Below are 23,944 nucleotides of genomic sequence, written 5' to 3' on the forward strand. Positions count from 1 at the left end.
CGCCAATATTTATCTAGTAGCCGTTGTCCATCAGTGACACCACAAAATAGCAAGACAGTCATGAACAGATGACGGAACTGGTAAGAGGAGGCCCATTGCACTGCTTCATCAAATAAGAGGAACCACTCGTTGTCATCACCAACTAACCCACGCGCTTGGCAAGCTGCCTTAAAAGAGGTGTGCAATCTGCCATGGTAAAACTTTAAGTCACTGAAACTTGTAGCACCACTGACAACCGTTAGGAGCATCCGTAGGTAAAAAAGTTCTCCGCAGCTAGGATGCACATTGTAGATACGGCCAATAGGGGGGCCGAATTTCAAGTGACGCCTCCTCCTTCGCCATCTTTTACTTGATGCGTCCCACCTCCACTTTGATGGAAACTGCAGATACGTCAGCTCACGAGCATCTGTGTACCGTTGGTTAGCAACAAACCACTCCGTGAGCATAGTCTTGTACTTATTGGGATTACAAATAACATCAGCAAGGTTGTCATCTTGGCTATATATAACACGGTTCATATTTTCAAGATGGACCACCAATCTTTCAACAGAAGGTGCTCGAACATGAATGTCGAATGCAAACATACGCCAACACGCCTCACATGCAGACAAATACCTAGTCAACAATAATGAAGGCGACATAAACAAATAGGAAATTAGAGAGAAACCGGATTACCAAATAGCAAAAGAGCAAACATTGTGAATGTACCTGCATTTTACATACTCGTCTATCTCATTTCTTCCAGTAGACTCGGAGCCTGTAGACTGGTACATAGAATGAAACCGGGCCCTTGCCATATCATGGCCCTTAGCAAGGTATTTGAACAAATATTTAAGAAGGTTGGTTTTATTACACCACTCCACATTAATGTGAGCCTGGAACTTTTTTACCAAAGACATATTGTAAGGAACAATCCATCTATTGTCAAGACGAATGCCATTCTTTATAATATACCGATCGTTGTTGCTTCGACGGTAGACCGGGAAACCAAGACCGTCAATTGTAGTCTCTTCGTTAAATTCTTTGGGATATCGTTTAGAGCAAACACCGTCTTCCATGCATGGAGAATGAGGGTTGTGTTCACCACATGGGCCATGTACCATAAACTCCTCCACAAGCGCATATCCCAATGGATCTGTAGCATAATCTGGTATCTCTGCTGAAATAAAAGAATCGATAGTAGAAGGCGTCGGGTCTTCCGTGTCTGCATCCAGCCACACAAGGCTATGTATGTGGGGCAAGCCTCTTTTCTGGAACTCCACAACGTATAAATCTGTTTCATAAAATAAAAAAGACATATATAAGTAAGTGGAACACACATATAATCGAAAGAACTGTGAGGAGGCAGGGCAAAACACAGTAACCTGTATGGAAACAATAGAAAACAAAACAGAAGATAAACATACATGCATGGACCTCACCAAACGCCTCGCCCCGCCTGACATCTCCAGTGAATTCATTGATTTTCATCTTGAAAACACGCGTAACTATATCCGGTCTATCAACATGCCTTTGTCCAGCCTCTATAAGAAGCGCTTCAGTTATTTCATCCCACTTAGGGTTGCAAGTAAATGTAATGAAAAGATCGGGCGCTCCGAAGACCCGACAAATAGCCATCCCATCCTGGTAATTCTGAATCATGTATCGAGGTCCACCAGTAAAACTCGAGTGTAACAAATACTGCACCCCAACATTTTTACCACTGGAGTTTCCCTCACCAAGAGCATCAGAAATACCCTGATATGTCTCGGACCGAAGCGTGCTCTGATTCCAGAAGTGGTAACTTAATCTGCATGACTCAACACAGGAGTAACAATCCACAAGAAGTTGCTGTGACAATCGGCCACAGGAATTTGGGAGCAATTTGGGAGGAGCCGACGCCGGCTGTTGCTCTCTTCCGTATGCAACCCTGCTTGATGCATCGCCATTCTCATGGTGAGCCTTCCCTCTGTATCTCAATATGTTGGTGAGCCTTTTCTATGTGTATCTCAATCTCTCAATCAAACAACACAAGGGAGGGGCCATGGTTGCAGGAGAGTTCTCAATTGGAAATTTTCATTTTTTCTTTCATGTTGGCTGATCTAGCCACAGGAATTCAAGAAGAACCAGGAATTCAGGAAGAACAGAAGAGAAAAAATATAGAGGTGCACTTCTACTCTAACTCAGTTTCTTTTTCTAACTAGGTATCTTGCTGTAACCAATAGATTGTTATTGGTTCACTGAATTTTTCGTTGCATAACACCTCCTGTTTTGTACCAGTAAAACCAGTTTGTAGACAAAGGTATATGTAATCCCATCATTATCTTTGTTTGCTGCATGATCATCATAATTTGGTAGTATGGTGCTGTACTTCAGATTGTGTTTATTTTTCACAGTATGACGAAGAATATTTCTTTGGAGCCACCGTTTTTTGCTTGGACAATCATGAAAACAGGTTTGTCACATGGATCCCTACTTCAAGGTGCATGATTGAGAACATGGCCTGGGGCTCATGAATTCATATTTGTTCTACCATGAGCATGATGGCCTCCCAACATTTTTTGATCCTGACTCCCGAGTCCAGGCTCCCAAATTGTAGGCTAGCACGAACATGATGGCCTGGGACTCATGAATTCCTATGTTGTTCTAGCATATGGGGGTAATTTTCCATGTCATGTGCAGCAGCTGGGTGTTTTCCAAGCAAGAACATAATCATGATGTGCTAGGTTATATTTACGCTGTTTTCCAAGCAAGAAGAATATTCAATGCATTTTCTCTATTTTCATTGCAGCAATCGCAATAGCTTAATCTAGAGAGCCAGACGAGTCTCACCAACGCTTCAGACAAACAAACAAGCACCTGAACTTTGTGGCGCGGCCCAGGGAGCACTAGAGATTCAACAAGGCAACCTCTATCCTTGAACTACTGGAAGATTATCTTTACTATGAAGTTACCGATCATGGGTCTTTGTTCCTATTTTACAGCCCTAATGGATTGTTGATACTGTATTTTGCAATAGAAATTTCCTTCTCAAGCTTACAGTTTTACAACTCACTTTGTTACCAAGCTAAAATGTATGGTTATAGGTACTAAATGTTCATGCAACAGTGTGTATTTTCTCATATAATATTTTCCGTGAAATCTTCGTATGTACATTCAATGTACTTTATGGCCAACTTTTGTATAGCTATTTTAATGTGAGATTATTTTTATTTCTTTCTACAGTAGTTATATGGCACTCCTGACTGGATTGGTATTTCGGTATAAGCATTTAATTTTCAGGTCTAGGTTTCTCTTTTTTATGCATATACATTTCCATTTTTATGCAACTCAAAGTGAGTGTACAAAGAAGTAATTATTACATGGTCATGTGACAGCTAATTAAGTCTATGAATCATCATTTTTATGTAACATCATTCATCTAATTCAGTAGCAGCACCCTTTAAGTGATCATAGGACATGACCATGTGTATATTCAGTTATTCACCAAGGGAATCCATCAACTCCCCAGCTCGGAAGTCACTATAATAAGCCATTGGAATGACACAAAGGAGCATGTAAGGGATGACTTCAGTAAATAACACAACAAATACACGGCATGTTCATTTTCTTTGCCATGTTAATACAACAGTTCTAATGGGCGGCGCTTCAGAAAGCATGAATTGCCTAAGGATAACTGATTTAGTAATAAGCACACACATTCAAGCACACGAACATCAATTTAATCATGTCCAATTGACTGAATCGTCACTCCCAATATTCAGTACAATCTAAATTAACCTTTGAAACCACAAATCAGATGCTGAAAGAAATATCTGGCCTGCATGTTTACTAAAAAATTCCTATTGAAGATCTCACTAAAAGCATATTCCGAGCAACATGAAACTAAACACAATGTAAAATTGACACAGCAACAGGGCAAAACAGGCTGACCTGCCTGCTGCTGGGGTGCGAGAGCTGGCACCGGATACTCATCAACAGGTTGATCTGCTCCGTCGACTGCAGCTCGGCCAAGTTGGATGGGCAGCTCATGCTGGAAAGCGTTCAGCGCCTGCTGATAAGACACCAAGACCTGCTGATCTTGCATCTCCTGGATTGGCCCACCTATACCATACGAATTGGAAACGCTGTGAAATTACTAGCTTTTTCACGAATTGAAGTAGAACTTATCAAGCTATCATACAGAACACGAAATATTATTTCTTGAAACGATACGACGCGTGGAGCAGAGAGGCACGGCCGAAACAATGCGGGATGGGGAGCAAGACTAACCATGCCGCTGCTTTGGCGGGAGAACTGCCGCCGGATCCACATCAACTCCATCCAGAGGTGGATCTGCTCTGTGGACGGCCACTGGTCCAAGCGGGAGTCCACGTCGTCGTCCACCGGGAAGGCTCGGAGGCGCGACATCCCCATGGCTGCAGCGGTGGTGATTCGAGGACCCAAGGCAGGAAAGTGGGTCGCTCAGAGCATGAGAACGAGTGGGCAGGGGAGCGCCCCCATCCGAAGGTGGTGCCGGTAGCGGGCGGCAACCAGGGCTCGCCGGAATCGAGGTGGAAAGGATGGGCTGTGAGGGAGTGAGCTGAGACCTGAGAGAGAGGAGTGAGGACAGCGGTCGGTGGGTCCGTTGTTTCCTCTCCGTTGTTGCCAGCCGCTGACTAACTTCGTGACAGTATTACATTTTCCAGTGTTTAAATAATTAGCACTAATTCAAGCTTAAGAAGTCACGGGCGCGGCTATTTCGACAGAAATAATCTAAGGATAAAACAAATTTGGAAATTAAAACAATTTCACGAAACTAACCTGTTTTTGCCGCGCCTGTATCCAGGGCGCCACAGCCCACTGTGTCACGCCATAGATCGCGGCGCTGCACCTGCCGCCAGCGTGGACAAGCGGGTCCCATGTACGCTGGTGTCACGCCCTCGAGCTCGGCGCTGCACCGTGGTGTGCCACGCCGTGGACCGGGGCGCGGCAGCTCAGCTTCGGTTTCGCTGGGCGCTAATCTCCTTGCCTGCCAGTGCAGCGGCGTTTGATGGACATCAACGTAGGACTTATGATGATCTGAATCGGTGGCTCTGAGAGGCAATTTATGGTGGGTCAGGTGCTAACGCAGACAAAACCCGACGTACGGTCGGTGGCCGCGCGCATGCCCGCATGGGTAACAATCGTGTACAAGTATACAAACGTGCACCTGATCGATCCACTGCAAAAAATTGAGTAGCTAGGTTAGCTCATTTGCACGTACAGCTACGTTCCAACCCTTTGGAAAATCATAACTCTTGAACAGGTTGTCAAAACTGTAATCTGTTAATATCATTATAATGTATGATCGATTTCACACACTGTGACTTTTGACTAAATATAAACGACATGTTTAAGAAATGGAGTTAGGGCATCTCCAATGGGTCAACGCAAATCGAACGCCAAAATCGACCAGCTGCGTCCGTCAGTGTCGGCCCGTGGACACCGAAATAGTTTTTTTTTTTACCGCGCGTCCGTTTACGTCTAGGTGTACCTCTAGCGCTCGACGCATATTATATTTTCTAACATTTTTTCATTCAACTGAAAAAGCGTAATGTACACACGAAATAAAGGAAAAACAACAATGAACAAGGCCCTAGACTACTTGTTGCCCCTCGGGGCGGTTGACGGCCCGACCACGTCGTTGCCTCCCAACCTCCTCAGCTTCTCCGCTGCCCGTCACTCCATCCGACACACGGTCGCTAGAGCTCAGTGAGCCGTCGCGTCCTCCAGCAGCCGTTGCTGCATCGCCTCGTTGGCGTCATTCTCGTCCTTCTTCAGCGTTCCGAAGGACGCGACTAAGGTCCTCTGGTCCGTCGCCTTCTCCTCCGGGTCAGGCCGCTCCAGTCGAAGTCGAAGTCGTTGGACTCCTCCGCGGCCGCCGCCTCCCTACGGCTTGCTGCTCCACGTCGAATGCCGCGTGGGCCGCCCGTTCCTCCTCTGGATTCTGCTCCGCATCAGCCATGAACTTCGCGTCCATGGCCGCGTCGATGACGTTGTTTGAGCTATGTTCGTTCAATGGCACCTTGCACAGCTTCACCCACCCCTTCGTAGCCGGCGTCTTCTTCGGGGACATGTGGGAAACGGCGATTGTCGGGGGAGCATGCACTAGAGAGGAGGGCGGGAGCTGGAGTGGCGGGCGGGAGAAATGAAGCGGCGGGAAGGGAAGGAAATTGGGGAATAGAAGTAGGGATTTGGTGCTAGTGACCATCAGGCGGCCCACGGAAAAAATTCAACGTGCCGCGGCACGTCCAAAGGGGTCGGAGCGGGGTTGCCGGGTGACGAGGACGTTTGACCGTATGCACTGATTTAATTAATTCTGGAGTATAATATGACACCTATAATTAAATGATGGTATTGAAAATCAAAATAGCAGTAGCAGCACTGCAGCAGCTAGAGGAGAAGATTGTCTTCACGATGACTTGGATACCTAGCTAGCTTCTTTAAGCTTAGCTTCTTGGTGGATTGATGCATGTACACGTGCATGCATGCATACGTTGCTGGCCGGTCGGACAATGCGGACATACGCAAACGTGTACTAGTACTAGTATATTTGTGTATTGGTGGAGATGTACTCAGCTTTATACCTTAAGAAGGAACAGAAAATAAAGCGCACACGTATGTTGAGAGATCCCATCCATCCTACTTCACGTTGCAGCTTACAGTATTCATTAAGCGCTAGATGTGGTCTAACCAAACAGCAACATCCTGCTCAGTCCCAAATCGATCGGGTGTAGCGCCTCATCCCTCGGCGTGACACCAGTTTGTGCAACGCCCCACTTCAGGGCGCTACACACAACCAAGATGCGGGACCCACGTGTCCACGCTGGCAAGTGTGTCACGCCAAGCACCACGGCGCGACATAGATGTCTGCAACGCCCTAGACTCTGGCGCGGCACAAAAAGGTTATTTTGTAAAATTGTTTCGTCCGAAGTTTATTTCTTGAATTTGTTTCGCGTAAGGGTTAATTTTGTCGAAATTATCCACGGGCGCGGCGTGCGCCGCGCCACCGCCTGCTAGTACTCCTTAGTTTTATATCAAGGAAGGATGGAGCCTCTTAGTTTTATAGTAATACTAATAAAAAATCCTTCTCAGGTCTTTTTCTTGTTTTCACAATAAAAGATGAACCTATTGTAGCGACAGAGACACACATAAATATGTATCACGTACTCTTGCCTATCTCAAGTTCTCAACTCGATGCTCACATATTGTTACTTCTGATTGCGCAATCTTCTCCCCTCAAAAGAATTGTTTGATCCACTAAATTGATGCAACGTCTTGGATGCAAGGCAGGTACATCGTCGGTGCAGAACTTGAGAACAAAACAACATGTAATCAGGTCCTACATGGATCCAAGACTATGATTCACATATACATGAAGTACGTCGTGGATTAGGAGTCCTATTATTGTAAAAAAGGAAATGACTCTGACAAAAACGATTACCTGATGTAGAAGCCATGCCAATTGCATAATCAAAGAGCCGGATCCAAAAAAATGATTAGAAAATCACACAGAACAGCTAGGTTACTAATGATCCAACATTGCAAACTTCTCCAGATCAAGAGAGCTGGAGGATCTGATGGGAAATAGGTGCATAAACTGCTTGTCTATGTCACGAATCCCGGATATATTTTCTGGAGCGAGTAATGGGTGCTGGCCATCCCTAGCTCCGGTGGATGGATGCATCAAATTAGCGCGGACGATTATGCAAACTTCCTCCGAGACAACACGTCGAGAACTATTTGTAACGACTCATAGCTGCTTGCAACTTAGTCGATCTATTCCCTGGGATGTACCAAGTGTTGGATAGATAGCTAGTGGATTGATCGATTGTGCTCCTCGTAGGTGTGCACCCTTGTTTTACATCGCCGATGATTTTTTTTTTTTTGAAAAATTTAAATATATTAATAATCAACAGAGAGTTTGTTACAATCATGCAAAACAAAGTTTGACACGCAGGTCGGAACAGATTGAAGTAAAACACCACCACTCAACTCTCTACGACCTAATTGGCATAATTCATGAGCAACTGTGTTGCAACTTCTATTGATCTTGACAAAGACCACTTCTCTATCAGGGGGCTTTTTTAACTTGAATTCTGTTGCAATTTGTCCAATAATCGAACGATCTTCACTACCGTCTTCAAAAGCCTTCAGGATTGAAGAGCAGTCCGATTCGATGATCAAATCCGCACTAGGTTCAGATAAATAAAGCTTCAGACCTTCTAGACAAGCAAGTGCTTCCCCCATGGCAGCAGATTCACAAGCAGGAATTACATCGCCGATGATGGTAATGCTGAAAAAATATAGAGACCCAATGTTGTACTACAGAGAGATGTATGAAGCTAACAAAGAACATCGGACCTACCTCTGTGTGATCTTTGATCGTACCTAGCTCTTGGCTATCTCTATGGTGCAACTCTTTGATTGATCTTGCAGGAGTGCATGTGCACTGGTGGTCTCTTGCATCATGAGGTACACGCTGTTTGATTCAACAACTGACGTAATCAACTGATATTGGTTGAGCAGCTCACGATCTGATTAACCGGAAGTAGGGGATCCTATTACGTACCTGAGATTAGCGAGATTGCTTCCACGTGAGCTGAGTGGAGGGGCAATGCTGCGGCAAACATCGGAGACGGGCATGACGCACGACCGGCATGATGTGGATGACGCTGCAGGGCAGGGATGACGGCAGAGCGGCCTCCACGGCGGATGTTCTCCGGCCGGAGAAAATCTTCTAGTCCTACCGTCGACTCGGACTCCGCAAGTCACAGGAAACATCAGCTTGGCATAGAAAATTTCAAGATCACGATTGCAGCAGATGTAATCGGGCGAGAGATAATCGGGCAAGAGATAATCGTATACTCTCGTGCGAATCAGTTTTTGTTCCGCGTCTATATTCTAACCGACTTTATCCTAACAATTAAGTTTCAATCTGAACGGTTCGTTAGTTGGTGCTTAATCTAGACCATTGGTTATTTGTTGTTTTAATTATATAATGAACGGTTCGTTAGTTGGTGCTTAATCTAGACCATTGGTTGTTTGTTGTTTTAATTATATAATTGATTGATTGATTGATGATTGATTGATAGATAGATAGATATCAAGAGATATGTAGGTAGACTAGCACAGAACCCGTGCGTTGCTACGGTGCCGCCTAAATTATATAAAACCTTCAATATATCTAAACCTCTATGATCAATCGATCGGAAATAATATATGCAATCTTTAATTGAAGTGTTTTTTGTACCATTAGTTGCGAAATTAATAGAACATTAGTTATAGACGGGTAACGCTGGAAATGATATCATCGATTAATACTGAAAATCACACGACATCAAATTAATGATGTAATGTATTGATTGATTTTTTTAGTACTCCCTCCGTTTGAAAATACTTTTCGTCGATTTGCATGTATAGTTATAGTGGAAATCATATCATCGATTAATACTGAAAATGACACGACATCAACTTAATGATGTAAATGTATTGATTGATTTTTTCAGTACTCCCTCCGTTTGAAAATAGTTGTCGTTGATTTGCATGTATGTAGCGAATCTAGATAAATTTATTATTTGCATAATAGATTAGAATAATGTTAGAGCGTACTGACACGTCCGTCTTAGTTCAGTAGCTAGTATTCTTATAAATTTTCAGCACATCATTACCTTGCAGAATAGGATTTGTTCTGCTTCAGAAGTGCAGGGGAGAGGCACTTCAGAGTTCAGATTATCACCGCTCTTCCACGAAAAGGGCAAGGGTAGCAGAGTAATCTGATGATCCATCAACCAGTTCTCATTACGGGGAATCGGGGATACATGGCTGCTCTTGTGAAGGAAGGATTGCATCAAAGCTCATAGGAGATGAAGGCGTTGCCACTGCTACACCGAATGAATCATTGGAGAAAGAGGACTGAGATGCGCTTCTGAGTTCTGAGGCCGCTAGCTCCCGCGCACCTCGCCTGCCCCTGGAAGGAGCTCCCGCGCCGCCGTCGGTAGTAGCTCCCATGACACCACGGCCCCGCCGTCTGGACCTACACGAACGGACGAACAGTCCAGCGCCCATCAGCCGATCAGCCAATCGTAGTGCCAGACCAGATGCCGCTCGTCGCCCTCCACCGCCGAGCCACTGTCGTGTTGCCGGCGAGCATCCTTGGCATGGCTGCAGCTCCGTGGCCCCCGGAGTTTCCATCGCATGGGTGCAGCTCCATGGTGGCTAGTGGCTACCGAGCTCAGATAGAGCGAGCACGCGGCCTAGCCTCGCTCAGCTCGAGGTGGCGACAGCCCCGGCGGATGTGACGTGCGCGAGGTGGATTAAGGGGTCCCGCTCACGGTGGAGGAGGCCAGCGGCAGCTAATCTTCTCGGTAGAGGAGCCCGGGGCGGCGGCGTTCCGATGGTCTCGAGGAAAATTCGATAGGGAAGGGAAAAGTCTGCAGCGTTGGTTGATTTTTCAGTTACCGAGGGGCTAAAGTGCAAAACAGGCAGCGACGTACGACGTACGGTCCCATAGGAATTTAATAGTAAAGATATGATAGACATTTGGGTTTGAGTGGAATTCGAAACGAGTCTATGCTTGTGTGAGTATTCTTTTTTCCGGCTAGCAAGAGATCTAGAAGCATGCAATAGTATCCATAGTGCTATTCATTCATAATCAAACAATTTCAATTAAATTTAAGAATCTATGTATACTAGTAATAAGCATCACTAAATAAGGCACATAGAAAATTATCACTCAATAAAGCATTTGAAACTAATAGTAATATGCACAATATAAATTTCAGCTTTTTAATTTACATCCCTCTTCATCTTTTAATAATATGCAACTTGTTTTTATTCAAGAAATGATAATTTATTTTAGTAGCTCTTTTGTAAGAATGCAAGGCATTTTTCATGTTGGTCTTATTTATTTCAAAGCAAAACTAGAAACAAAACTAATAAAGGACCCTGCAAATCTTTGCGATCATTCTATGTTGCTAAAAAACAAGGTTTAGGGTTGTGCAAACGGACAATTTTAAGATGAGTTCAGTGGAGTGCCTTGGGCACCCCCAAGCTTATGGTTGATGCATGTAAAATGCATACATGAACTTTGTCCTTTATCATATTGAAGTCCCACATATTTGAAATATATAATGATAATACCATGTTTTACATTGATTTATGGGGATTTACCAATGATCCCCTTTATTTGGTTTATAACTTCGCAGAACAAGAAAACCCTGCTTTGTGTATTTTTCACTTTTAGAGACCTATACTGAGTCAAATTGACCTGAGATTTTTGGAGCATTATTTTTTCATCGGGAGAAGCACTCTGGGCACTGGAACCTCACCTTGAAGGACCTGAGGTCCAAAAGAGCCCAGGTGGCGCGCCCAAACATGTAGGGCGCGCCACCTGCCCTCTTTCGGCCGTCGATCGTCCAAATTGCGTGATCTTTTCATCCACCGACATATTCTGACCTAAAAATCACTATATATATATGGAGAAGAAGATGTCTCGCGAGGAAAGAGCTGCAGAAATACAAAAACACGAAAACGGAGGCTGCAGCAGAGAAGATTGGAGGGGAAACTACGCCGCGATCACCGCCAGAGGGATCTCCACCTTCTCCAATGTCTTCATCGTCATCACCATGATCAAGCTAGGGAGAGTAGTCCACCTCTAGGCTACTAGTTTGTGGCAGTTGCTTGATTTATTCCTCTAATGTTCTTCATAGTTCTTAGTGCCATATGAGCTGCCTCACATGATTATGGCCATATTTGTAATACTTATGCGATGGATCCTTATTCTATGATATTGTGCTATGAGATCTGATCGTATTATGTGTAAGATGTTTTGATATATGCATATTATGTACCCCGTTCTTAAGTATTTGTTCTGATCCAACATCTATGTAAGAGCGTGTATGTGGTGATGTGTGTATTAGATGGAGTAACATGGTTTTAGTGATTGAATAGTGACAACAAATTCGTGATCTATCATGGCTTTGCCTTTTCTTTTGCTACCTCACTAGGGATAAGGTGAATGCATCTGCTATGTTCGTCACGTGACAAAAGTGATGATCTTGTTTGGTCAAGGTAGCATATTTGATATTCAAACATCATGTCAAAGTACTTACGGCTATACTCTGTTAATTCTTACTTCAACATTTCATGGAGTTTTCCCTTTCTTCTCGAGTATAAAAGAGATATGTTGCATACTCTCTATGTTAGGACGTGATGCCCATATGAATGTGTATCTTACTCATGTTATTTTTCTGCATCCTCATATCTCATTGATCAACTAATATTTATCCACTACAACTTAAAAGAGAGAATAGTGAAGTGAACACAGGAACCCCGGTCCACTTTTTTATCATAAGAAACACATTTATATTGCTTTATCTTGTTTTTTTATTTTCTACACTATTTTAATATGAAAATATAAAAATATTTACTTTTCTTATTTGCATCCAAAACCTCAAAAACAATCAACCCCCACTACAAGAAAAGTTCAAATACACAACGTCCAAAAATCGTCCACTAAGGCCCATTTTTCGTCGCCTATGGGCCTAACCCGACGATATGGGTTCTGTGGTCGAAACTGCGTCAGGCAAAGTCCTACCACGTTTTTTTCGGTTCGTCGCGTTCGGGCGCCCTTCCGCCACGGAAAATCGGACCGTTACAGAAGTGTTTTCGGGAGCCCGTTGACTGCTGACGTCATGCAAACGACACGTGGCGTACGCCGTTAATCGCTGTGTAACGCCGTTAACCGGCTGAAACCCCGTGGTAGATGGTAGCCCCACACGAGGCCTGCCACGCCTTAAGCGGGCCGACCCATTTAGTTTGCGGGCCGGGCCAACTGACTTAGTTTGACCGGTCAACTATATAGTTGGGCTGGTCCATTAGGTACCTGGGCCTAACCTCTAAGGTTGACTGGTCAAAATTTAAATGGGCCGGCCCACTAAGCCCGTGGGCCGGGCCGAATGTCTTCGTTTGACCAGTCAACAGGCAAACGGGCCAGCCCACTAAGCATATGGGGCCCACTTTTCTATTATCGGGCCGGTTTAATAAGTGGGGTCTACCATAAAGCAAGTGGGCTGGCCCAAGAAGTTAGTGGGCCGGCCCAATTTTCGTGCGGGTCCCACTTTTCTGTTATCAGGCCGGCCCACTTAGAAAGTGGGGTCCACCATAGAGCAAGTGGGCTGACCCAAGAAGTTAGTGGGCCGGCCCAATAACGGTGTGGGTCCCACTTTCCTGTTATTGGGCTGGCCCATTAAGCAAGTGGGGTCCACCTTTTATCAAGTGGGCTGGCCTAACAAGTTAGTGGGCCGGCCCAATAAGCATGCGGGTCCCACTTTCCTGTTACCGGGCCGGCCCAGTTAGTAAGTGGGGTCCACCGTAAAGCAAGTGGGCTGGCCCAACAGGTTAGTGGGCCGGCCCAATAATAAAAGAGGGGCCCACTATCGTGTTAACGGGCCGGCCCCCAAGTAGCCTATGGGGCCCATCGGGTTGGCCCAATAAGTGTGTGGGTCCCACTTTCCTGTTACCGGGCCGGCCCAGTTAGTGAGTGGGGTCCACTTAAAGCAATTGGGCTGGCTCAATAAGTAAGTGGGTCGGCCCAAAATAAAAGTGGGTCCCACATTACTGTAAGTGGGCCGGCCCACTAAGTTGTAGGGCCCTGGTTGTTTGAATAGTCAACTTGCATTCTGGGCCAGCCAAGTTAGGCTTATGAGAAGGCCCATTAAATTTTATGAGCCTAAAATCTGATATCAATGATACACACAATTACATACACAAATAAAATAACTAGGAAAATTACAAGGCAATTAATGTGCCCAAATAAAAAAATTACATATAATCATGGAGGACTTCTATTAGCATCATCAATAACACGTTGATATTTGGCAATCGCCTTGATTGAATCTTGTATACTCTTTGTCAACATATCAGCTACAGATCTTAAAGAAGCAACACCATGTCTTTCATACAGTACAGCCTTGAGATATTTACTGCTTGATGAAAGGAATGGCCTAGGTTGACGGCTATGAGAGGATGCATCAGAAGAAAGATCAGAACTTTTTGTGGGCCTCTCTTGTGTTGAAGATTGCTTCATCACAACTGCATTCTGATAATAATGCAAAAAAAGAGTTAAACGATGAACTGTGCAGACATGTATTAACAATTGTTGATATGAGATAGTCACAAGTACTAAGCACAGACTTACATTATATCATTGCATAGGCTCACCCCGGAACCTTTTTTGCCCTCTATCTTCTACTAAAGACTTCTTCATTACAACTGCATTCTAGTAATATTGCAAACATAGTTACAAAAATGAACTATTCAAACATTTATTATGCAATGTAGATATAAGATAATAACAAGTTGCATAAATAAGACAATGTATGGAACTTGTACTAAGCACAGACTTACATCATAATGTTGCACAGGGTCGCTACAGATCCTTTTTTGGCGACTATCTTCTAATGATGACTGCTTCATTACAACTGCTTTCTGGTAATATTGCAAACATAGTTACAACAATTAACTATTCAAACATGTATTATGCAATGTAGAGATCAGATAACAACGTGCACCTTCCAAATGTTTGGACCCATCATAGTACGTACACCGTCCAAGAACTCGATAAATCTGGTGGTCCTGTGCTTTGGAGTTCCATCCATTCTGCCCTGAAATCTTGTAGCACTTGTGACTTGATGGCCTTGCGCTTCTCGTATGTGATGTTCCGAGGAGAGAGTTCGGTTTCTCAAAGGGAGAAACGTCCCATTGCCTCTAGATTATTTAGTATGTTTGACAAGGATGTCTTGTTTACCACGAGGATCGGGTGCTCCGAAAAATAGTGGCGCAACAATGAAGCAGAATACTCCGTATGCTATCTTGGTACTGTGGGTACCACTTCTTCGAGGGTGACAACATCTCGCTCAGGAAATATACTGGTCGTTGGACCCAATGGACTTTTCCTTTCTCCGGTCGTTCGACTACCAGGGTTGTACTAACCACCTGGTTTGTTGCCCCGATGTAAAGATACAATGTCTCTTTCTCGCCTTCTCACCCAACCGAGCGATGAATCGGCTCAAGTCTGCGGCTCTTCCTGCCAGCTGATGGATGTTCCTCAAGTTTATTGGCTTCTTCATTGCGAGTATAGCTTGAATCTTTTCTGGACTTGCTTCAATTCCTCACGCCGAAACCAAGAATCCGAGGAGTTTCCCTGCTGGGACACCAAGGGAAACACTTGTTCGGGTTGAGTTTTAGGCGGAACCTATCGAGGTTGTCAATTTTTTCGCGTAGATCGTTCAATAGTGAAGCTCATTGTCGTGTCGTGATGACCACATTGTCGATGTATACTTGTATATTTTTCCCGATCTATTCTCCCAGACACTTCTGCATCATCCGCTGGTAGGTAGTACCCGCGTTTTTTAACCCAAAGGAATGGTCTGGTAGAAGTATAGACCATAAGGTGTGATGAACGCCGTTTTGTACTGATCTTCTTCCTTTAGTATAATCTGATGATACCCAGAGTATGCATCCAAGAAGGTGTGATGAACGCCGTTTTGTACTGATCTTCTTCCTTTAGTATAATCTTATGATACCCAGAGTATGCATCCAAGAAGGAAATACAATCACACCCTGTTGTTGCATCCATTATCTGGTGGGAAATTGATCCTTTGGGCATTGTTAATTGAGATCTATGAAATCGATGCACATGTGCTCTTCATCAGTATTTTTCTTCGGGACTAGCACTAGGTTTAGCTACCCAAGTTGTGTCCAAAATCTCGTGGATGAACTTGACATCCTGCATTCGTTGAAGTTCTTTCAATATTGCCTTGCATTTTGGCTCCGAGAAACGACAAAGCGACTGTGTGATTGGATTTGCTCCCGGATATATGTTCAGTGCATGCTCAGCGAGCTCTTTGAGGACGCCTGGGATATCCGCCGGACGTCCGGTGAACGTTTCCCAGCACTCACGGAGGAATTCGATGGGTGCCTTCCACTACTAGGAAAAAGCCTATAGGTGGAGGCAAGTGGTGCCGGCGCACCACCTTGGACATGCGCCGGTGGAAAGAGGTGCCGACGCACCACCTTGCCGCCGCGCCGGCAATGCAGGCCTACTGCCGGCGCACCACAGGTATAGACGCGCCGGGGACAAATCCTGGCATGGGCTCGCCCGATTCGGGCCAGGCCCAAGAATCATTGCCGGCGCACCAGCCCAGGGGCGCGCCGACGGAAATTTACTATTGCCGGCGCGCCCCTAGGCTGGTGCGCCGGCAATGTTTCTTGGGCCTGGCCCGGAGCAGATATAGCCGAATGGGCTATGTGCTGCCGGCGCACCCATGCCCTGGTGCGCCGGCAGTAACCTGGGCAGTTATTTCTGCTCAACAACCACTCCCCCCACTACCATTACTCCACTCCTCCACACAAACCCGAGCCTTCTCCCAACCCAGCTCATTTTTGCCCATTTCTATCCCCAATTTAGCCAATTTGACCAAACAAAATCATATTTTTTGAGCAAATCTTCCCTTCCTACATGCATCTCCCACATCCCCCTATGTAGATCTAGATCTGCTATCCCGCATTGACCGCTCAATCTAGATCTAGATCTAGAAAGTCGGCTTCCATACGCCGTGGTCGCGGCGCGACATCTCGATCTCGTTGACGAATATATCAAACAAATAGGTGATTAATGAAGAAATTGAGGAATGAAATCGATGTATATTGGACATTTGAAGCAAAGCTCGTGTGTGGCATATATATATATATATATATATATATATATATATATATATATATATATATATATATATTGTGTTTGTGCTTGTGTGTGTTGGCGTTGAAAATGAGTTGCCAACATTGTGCCGAAATGTTGATTCGTTAAGTTTCCGTTTCGGCACATTTCTGGCGCTCCTATGTCCTACCGTGTAGGAAGGTCATGCCTAAATTTTCCGTGAAAACTACCGACGGATGCATGGTTCTAATCAATTATATAATCTTACCGTGCAGGCGATAATGGTTATCGAGATTAGTGAAAGCGTCGTGATGAGATATCTGAAACACGCGATCATCGACATGTATGAAAATAACCGCACATAGGTATTGTGTCTGTGCCGAAGATGCAAACGAGTGAAATGGTTTGACCCCTATTCAGGCAAATTGCAGGGGCACCTGCTCACTAATGGTTTCATGCATGGACACACTCAATGGATGAGTGATGATGGCGCGGAGGTCAATGGGGCGACGGCAGCAGGTGGTAATGGCCGCCAAGAAGGAGGGCATCATGATATTGATGACGATGAAGAGTTTGTCGCACAGGACGATAACCTTGACGACGACAATAACCTTGACGATGACGAAGAGGTGCCGCTAGCTTCAGTCGTGCGGGATCCTCATCTTCAAGATCTGCTTCTCGAAAAGACGAAAGGCGCCAAGCGGAAATCAAAGCTTGAGCAACTGGAGATAGACTCGAATACTCTATTGTACGACTCAGGTCGCGGGTTGGGGGAGTCCCGCTTGAGAGTAGCGCTCGATGTGCTGCAGATGAAGGCGAAACACAGATGGACGGACACAAGCGTCGACGACATTCTAGAATACGTGAAAGATCTCCTTCCTGCCGGGAACACGTGTCCTGGTAGTCTAGCCGAGGCCAATAGAATCACGTTCCCTCTCGACTTACCCCACGAAAAGTATCACGCCTGCATCAGCGACTGTATCATGTATCGCAAGGAGCACGTGGACAAGACCAAATGACCTGTGTGTGACGCTGAACGGTACAAGAAAGGGAAGAAGAAAGCTCCTCGAAAAGTTGTGTCGTACTTCCCGCTCGCCCCCCGGCTTCAACGGTTCTACGCGGACCGCAAGGAAGCAAAGCTCATGTGCTGGCACGCTGAAAGAAAGGAGACAATGTTGAATGATGAAGACCGGATTGAGCACCCAGTGCTGACGCACCCTTCGGATGCAAGCCATTGGAAAGCATTAGACAATGAATTCGGAAGTTTTGGGGCAGATCCCAGAAACATCAGGTTGGGTGCGAGCACGGATGGATTCAATCCGTTCGGAAACCGTAGCAGCACACATAGCACATGGCCCGTGTTTGTATGGATCTACAACCTCGCGCCCGGTCGTGCATGAAGAGGAAGTACATACAGATGAGTATGCTAATTAAAGGGCCGGCACAGCCAGGAAACGATATCAACATGTATCTCGAACTATTAAAGGAGGAGCTTGAAACGTTGTGGGCGGAGGAAGGGTTAGATACATGGGACGCCGGCGCGGAAGAATATTTCCCTTTGAGAGCCGCGTTGATCACGACGGTGCAGGACTACCTCGGATACGGCTATATTTTGTGCCAGGTGTGCCATGGACACAAGGCATGTGTCAGGTGCATGGAAGAGACGATGTTTTTGCAGCTTGGTAAGGATCCCGGCTCTTCGAAAACAGTTTACATGGGGCATCGAAGGTGGCTACACAAGACTGACCCGTGGAGAAAGCGTGGAGATTTGTTCGATGGTACAAATGAAGCCCGAGGACCTCCACGTAAGAAGAGCGGCGAAGAGATCGATACATTACTGAAAGGTTGGAAGGAGTGCCCTGCGCCGGGAAAGATTCGTCAAAAGCCTGGAGAGAAGAAGAAAAAGGAAACGACATCGCTCATTGGTGTATGGAAAAGGAGGTCCGTGTTTTGGGACATTCCGTACTGGAAAATTCTCGATACACCTCACTGCATTGATGTCATGCATATTACAAAGAACGTGTGCGAGAGCTTGCTTGGCACTCTTCTCAACATGCCGGACCGGACCAAAGATGGGCCGAAAGCAAGACACGACCTGAAAGTTTTGGGCATCAGGGAAGAGCTTCAGATCCCGTCGACCGAAGACGGACAGTCGGAGGAGGAGACGGACGGCGGTCAGAAGCGCAAAATGATTAAGCAGCCAGACTATTACTGTCCCCCCTCTTGCTTCACTTTTAGTCCGACTGAGGTTGATCAATTTTTCAATTGCCTTCTAGGAGTCAGAGTGCCCTTCGGTTACTCCGGGCTAATAAGCAGATACATGGACCCCAAGAAACAAAACTTCAGCGGCATGAAGTCTCATGACTGTCACGTGATGATGACGCAGATTCTTCCGGTTGCAATCCGAGGTATAATGGATGACCATGTCCGTGCAACGCTGACTGGGCTCTGTAACTTCTTCGATGTCATAACTCGGAAGTCGATAAGCGTGAAGAAACTCGCAAGGCTCTAGAAAGAGATCGTGGTGATCCTATGTGAGCTTGAGATGTACTTCCCGCCTGCATTCTTTGACGTGATGGTCCATTTGGTTGGTCCATATCATGGATGATATCATCAATCTTGGGCCGGCATTCCTACACAACATGATGCCGTTTGAAAGAATGAATGGGGTCATTAAAGGATACGTTCGTAACAGGTCACATCCGGATGGAAGCATCGTCCAGGGCTGGCTCACCGAAGAGTGCATATCTTTCTGCACGAATTATCTAGACATCGAGGACCATGTTGGTTTGCCTCAAAACAAGCACCTCCGCAGGTTCGAGGGAGCAGGCCACAAAAATGGAAGGAAGGAACTGCACGTGCACATGTCTGGCCGGACTTCCGACTTTGACAGGGCCAACTTAGTAGCGCTACAACACATTGACTTGATCGATCCTTGGTTGAAAGAGCACAAAACCATGATAGAGAACAAGTGGCAAGCCGATGATGACGGAAGCGTAAATATTCAGAGAGCACAACTCCTCTTTCGCGCGCTGGTTCAAAGACCACATTGATGCTAATCCCCCACCAATGGATTCTGACAAGGATAAACTAGTATTGGCCTTGTCACATGGCCCCGCGCCCAACATCATGACTTACCAAGCGTACGACATCAACGGGTACACATTCTACACGGAAGAAAAAGACAAGAACAATGTTTACCGTAACTCGGGGTAACGATGAATTCTCGGACTGGTGACGTAAAGACTAGATACTACGGAAGGATCGAGGAAATCCGGGAGCTTAGCTACGCCGGGGAGAAAGTGCCGATGTTCCGTATCAGATGGGCTAAGAGCGTCACAAAAGAAGACCGGTATTTCACCACCATGTTTCTACCCGAAGCCAACAAATCAAAGTCCACGAACGCCACCGCGCAGAATGAGCCATGGGTACTGGCCGAACACGTGCACCAATGCTTCTTCATAACTGACCCATCCAGGCCTAGCCGTGTTATCATGAGGAGAGGCAAGAGGACCATCGTCGGAATGGATAGAGTCGCCAACGTGGAAGACTTCGAAGAACAAGTCGGAGACCCAATGATGGAAGAATCCAAGAACGAAGACACAACATACACCACAAGAAGAAGCAGGACCACGCTACCGAGGTCAGGTCGACCCTTCAAAAGAAGAAGTCATGACACGGGGCTAAATTATTCAACGACGAGCAAGAAAAGCAAGAAGAAAGTGAAACACTCTTCTCGATCGTTGATGTAAAACTTTATTTGCAATGTATAACTCATATTTTGTGTAATACATAACTCATATGGTCATGGCCAATATTTTATGTATAACTAATATTAATTGTGTTTGTCAATATTTTATGCATGCATGTATATATATATAACTCATATTTTTTGTAATGCATTACTCATATTGCTTGGTTATTATCTTGAAAAGAGAAGGAAATAAAATAGTATAGGATTTGTGGGAAAAGAAAAGACACACAAAAGAAAGTGAAAATAAATAAAGAAATGAAGAAAAAGAAAATAAAAACAGAAAAGGAAACGGCCAGCCAGGGCTGGGGGACAAGTCCCAGGTATAGCCGGACACCCCTTATTGTCGGCGCACCACCTGTTTGGTTCGCCGGGGGTATAATTGTCCCCGGTGAACCAAACAGGTGGTGCGCCGGCAATAAGGGGTGTCCGGCTATACGTGGGACTTAACCGCAAGCGCGACTGTCTTTCTCCTCCTTCCCCATTCACGAACCCTAGCTAGCTAACCGCGCCGCCGCCCTGGACCCGCCCCCGTGCCGCCGAGAGGAGGAGAACGCCGTTGCGAGGAGGAGCAGGGTGTCACCTCCGAGAGGAGGAGCAGTTGACACCGTCGACGAGAGGACGAGGCGTCGCTCGCGGCCACCATCGCCAAGAGGAGCACGCGTAGCAGGCCGGGGACGTCATCGCCACCGTCCTCCACCGTACCCTCCACCAGCCCCCACCACCTGCCACGGTAAGCTTCCCTCTCCCCTTCCCTCTTCCCCTCCCTCTTCGTTCCCCTCTCTACTCTCTGAATTTGATGCCCTGGTTCATAGCAAATTGATGCCCTGGTTCGATCCCCTCTTTGAATTTGATGCCCTGGTTCATAGCAAATTTGATGCCCTAGTTCGATCCCCTCTTTGAATTTGATGCCCTGGTTCATAGCAATTTTAATTTGATGCCCTGGGTTCATAGGAATTTGATGCCCTGGTTTAGGGTTCATAACAAAATTGAAATAAAATTGTAGTACTGCCTTGAAAATGCTACTGGTTGATATATAAAATGAATTGCTGGCAGTGTAGGTGTTGCATGCTCATGCTCATAACAAGAATGAAATGCAAAAATGCTTGCTCATGCTCATGCTCATGTTCATGCTCATAACAAGAATGAAATGCAAAAATGTTGCCATAAATTGCTATGCTACTACTGCTATAAATGAAAATGAAATGAAAATGCTACTGCTATGCTACTGCATTGTTTGAAATTCTACTGCATTTATTCTCTGGTTGCATTGTTTGAAATGCTACTACATTTGATGCTTCCCTAAAAAGAAAGAATGCTCCCTGGTTGCATTGCATTGCATTCATATAGTTCTCTGTTCAAAAAACAAAGAATGCTACTGCATTTATTTTCTGGTTTAATAATGCTTAATGGTCCATGCTATTGTAAAAACTAGAGAAAATGCTATTGCAGTCCATGCTATTGTAAAAAATGGTTCATGCTATATATATGAAATGCTCTCTGTAATTTTTCAACTAGAAATAAAATGATGCAGTAGGTTTAAATGATATAGCAATCAAGTTGAAAATGAACTTTATATATGTTGGTTTAGTTGGTTTAGATGAAACGCAAATGAAGTAGCTAGCTACTTTATGCTACTGTAAGTGCTATCAAATGCTAAGCGCTACTGTAAGTGCTACTCTAGTCCATGACTATGTTGTTGCTTAAATCCATGACTATGCTGCTGTTTGGTTCCAGTTATTGGTTAGACCCTGGACCTGTAGTACTGTACTAAATTTTGATGTTCACTAGCAGTAGGTTTACTTAATTTAAAAAGAACAAGTGCTAGCAGTAGGTTTAGTTCATAAAAAGAACAAGTGCTGTTGAAAAAAGAAAATGAAATGCATGCTACTGAATTTGTTCTCTGGTTTGAAAATGAAATGCATGCTACTGGATTTAAAAAGAACAAGTGCTAGCAGTAGGTTTAGTTCATTTTTCACTTGCATATGGTGCTGCTGTGCATGCTGATGTATATGGTGTTGTGCTAGAATTTCAAATTCTATGTCACATGTGTTGTTTGCTTGGTAGTCAGGGCATTTACCTACAAGTTATTGGATTTTTTAGTTTCATGCAGTTACAGCCTAGATAGTTCACATTGAAAGGGAGGCACTTAAGTACAATAACATGTGCATCGTTTCTGTACACAAACACTATATCTTTCTTATTGACTTGCAACAGTTAACTGGCAATGAAACTTATCATAGCTATGACATTATGAATTAAGTAGAACCAAATGCATTAAGCAAATAAATCTACAAAACCATCCCCTGGGATAGTTCTCTGGTTTAGGATTTAAAATGCAGCAGGTCTAGTTGCTTGTTTAGAACAAATGATAAAAATTGGTTCTCATTTAGGTTTTGCTTTAAATGATGAAATACAGCAGCAAATGCTTTACATGTTACTCCTACTGGTCATGCTACTGCTACTGTTCTTGAGAAAAAATGGTCATGCTTTGAGAAGATTAGCACAGAGTGACTTCTCAGCTGGGTTTTGGTCTCGCTGTCGCTTTCTGAAAATAAGCAAGGCATAATTCAATTTGAATCTGAACTTCCAGGGAATAAGCTGGAGAGCTAAGGCTGTATTTTTGTTGTAATTAAGCAGTAATGCTGCCAGGGATGCCAGGGATGTAAAATGCTCACTATACTGGTTGTAGTACATGCAATGCTGCTGCTACTATTGTTTCTACTACTATTGTTGCTGCCTGCTGCTACTATTGTTGCTGCTACATTTTGAGTTATGTAACTTGAGAGTTAAGATGTTTCGCTACTATTGTTGCTGCTACATTTTGAGTTATGTAATTGGAGAAAATTCCTATATGTGTTTGCATTTCTGTTACAGGGATTGAGTTGCTATTGAGTGCTGGAATGTTGATTCATTTCCGTTCCGGCAATTCTAGCACTCCGCATGACCAATTTTTAGCAAAGGTCATGCCGAATTTTTTCGCACATTCTAACTCTTCATCTTCTATCAGTGCAAGTCACCATGGCGTCTCAAGAACAGTTAGAGGAGTACTACAATAGGCACTTCTTTAGGACGGAGGAGGATGCCGAGGCCGCTGGGGTTGGCGGCGACGAGGACCATGAGATGGAGGATGCCGCTGGGGGTAGTGCCGACGAGCCAAGCGGCGACGAGGCAATCGGCGCCGCCGGGGGTAGTACCTACGAGCCAAGCGGCGACGAGGCAACCGGCGCCGCTGGGGGTGGCAGCGAGACAAGCGGCGACGATCGTAGCGGCGCCGCCGGGAGTAGTGGCACCGGGACAAGTAGTTCCAAGAGACCGCGGAAAGCAAGGCGCCAAAACACGGTCGCCACCGGCAGAGACACAATCAAAGAGGTGGACCCCGCTAGTGGTTTGCCGGTGGAGCCTAAGGATGTTGCCAAGGGGTACGTGTGGTGACCCGGCATACCACTGCATGGTGTAGTATGCAAGTCTGA

At 45.2% G+C, this 23,944-nt stretch overlaps 1 protein-coding gene across 1 annotated transcript; it reads right to left on the reverse strand.

Annotated features, from left to right (window-relative positions):
- Positions 1 to 3,695: 3,695 nt before the first annotated feature.
- On the reverse strand, positions 3,696 to 6,076 carry LOC124662236. The gene is made up of 4 exons (XM_047200096.1): positions 5,894 to 6,076; positions 4,783 to 4,990; positions 4,252 to 4,641; positions 3,696 to 4,083 (listed from the first exon to the last, which is right to left on the reverse strand). The coding sequence occupies exons 1-4, from the start codon at positions 6,074 to 6,076 to the stop codon at positions 3,755 to 3,757; spliced, it is 1,110 nt and encodes a 369-aa protein (XP_047056052.1). The 3' UTR covers positions 3,696 to 3,754.
- Between the last annotated feature and the right edge of the window lie 17,868 nt (positions 6,077 to 23,944).

Source organism: Lolium rigidum, chromosome 6 (genome assembly GCF_022539505.1).
Source record: "Lolium rigidum isolate FL_2022 chromosome 6, APGP_CSIRO_Lrig_0.1, whole genome shotgun sequence".
In the NCBI taxonomy this organism is placed as follows: domain Eukaryota; kingdom Viridiplantae; phylum Streptophyta; class Magnoliopsida; order Poales; family Poaceae; genus Lolium; species Lolium rigidum.

What these genes read in the sequence shown, in the direction of transcription:
- LOC124662236 (XM_047200096.1), bottom strand. Translation starts at nt 6,076, where the DNA reads ATGTCCCCGAAGAAGACGCCGGCTACGAAGGGGTGGGTGAAGCTGTGC. An exon ending in TCGACGTGGAGCAGCAAGCC is followed by an intron (nt 4,991 to 5,893) that starts GTAGGGAGGCGG and finishes CTGCACTGGCAG; the next exon opens with GCAAGGAGATTAGCGCCCAG. An exon ending in CCCGCCAAAGCAGCGGCATG is followed by an intron (nt 4,084 to 4,251) that starts GTTAGTCTTGCT and finishes CGTATGGTATAG; the next exon opens with GTGGGCCAATCCAGGAGATG.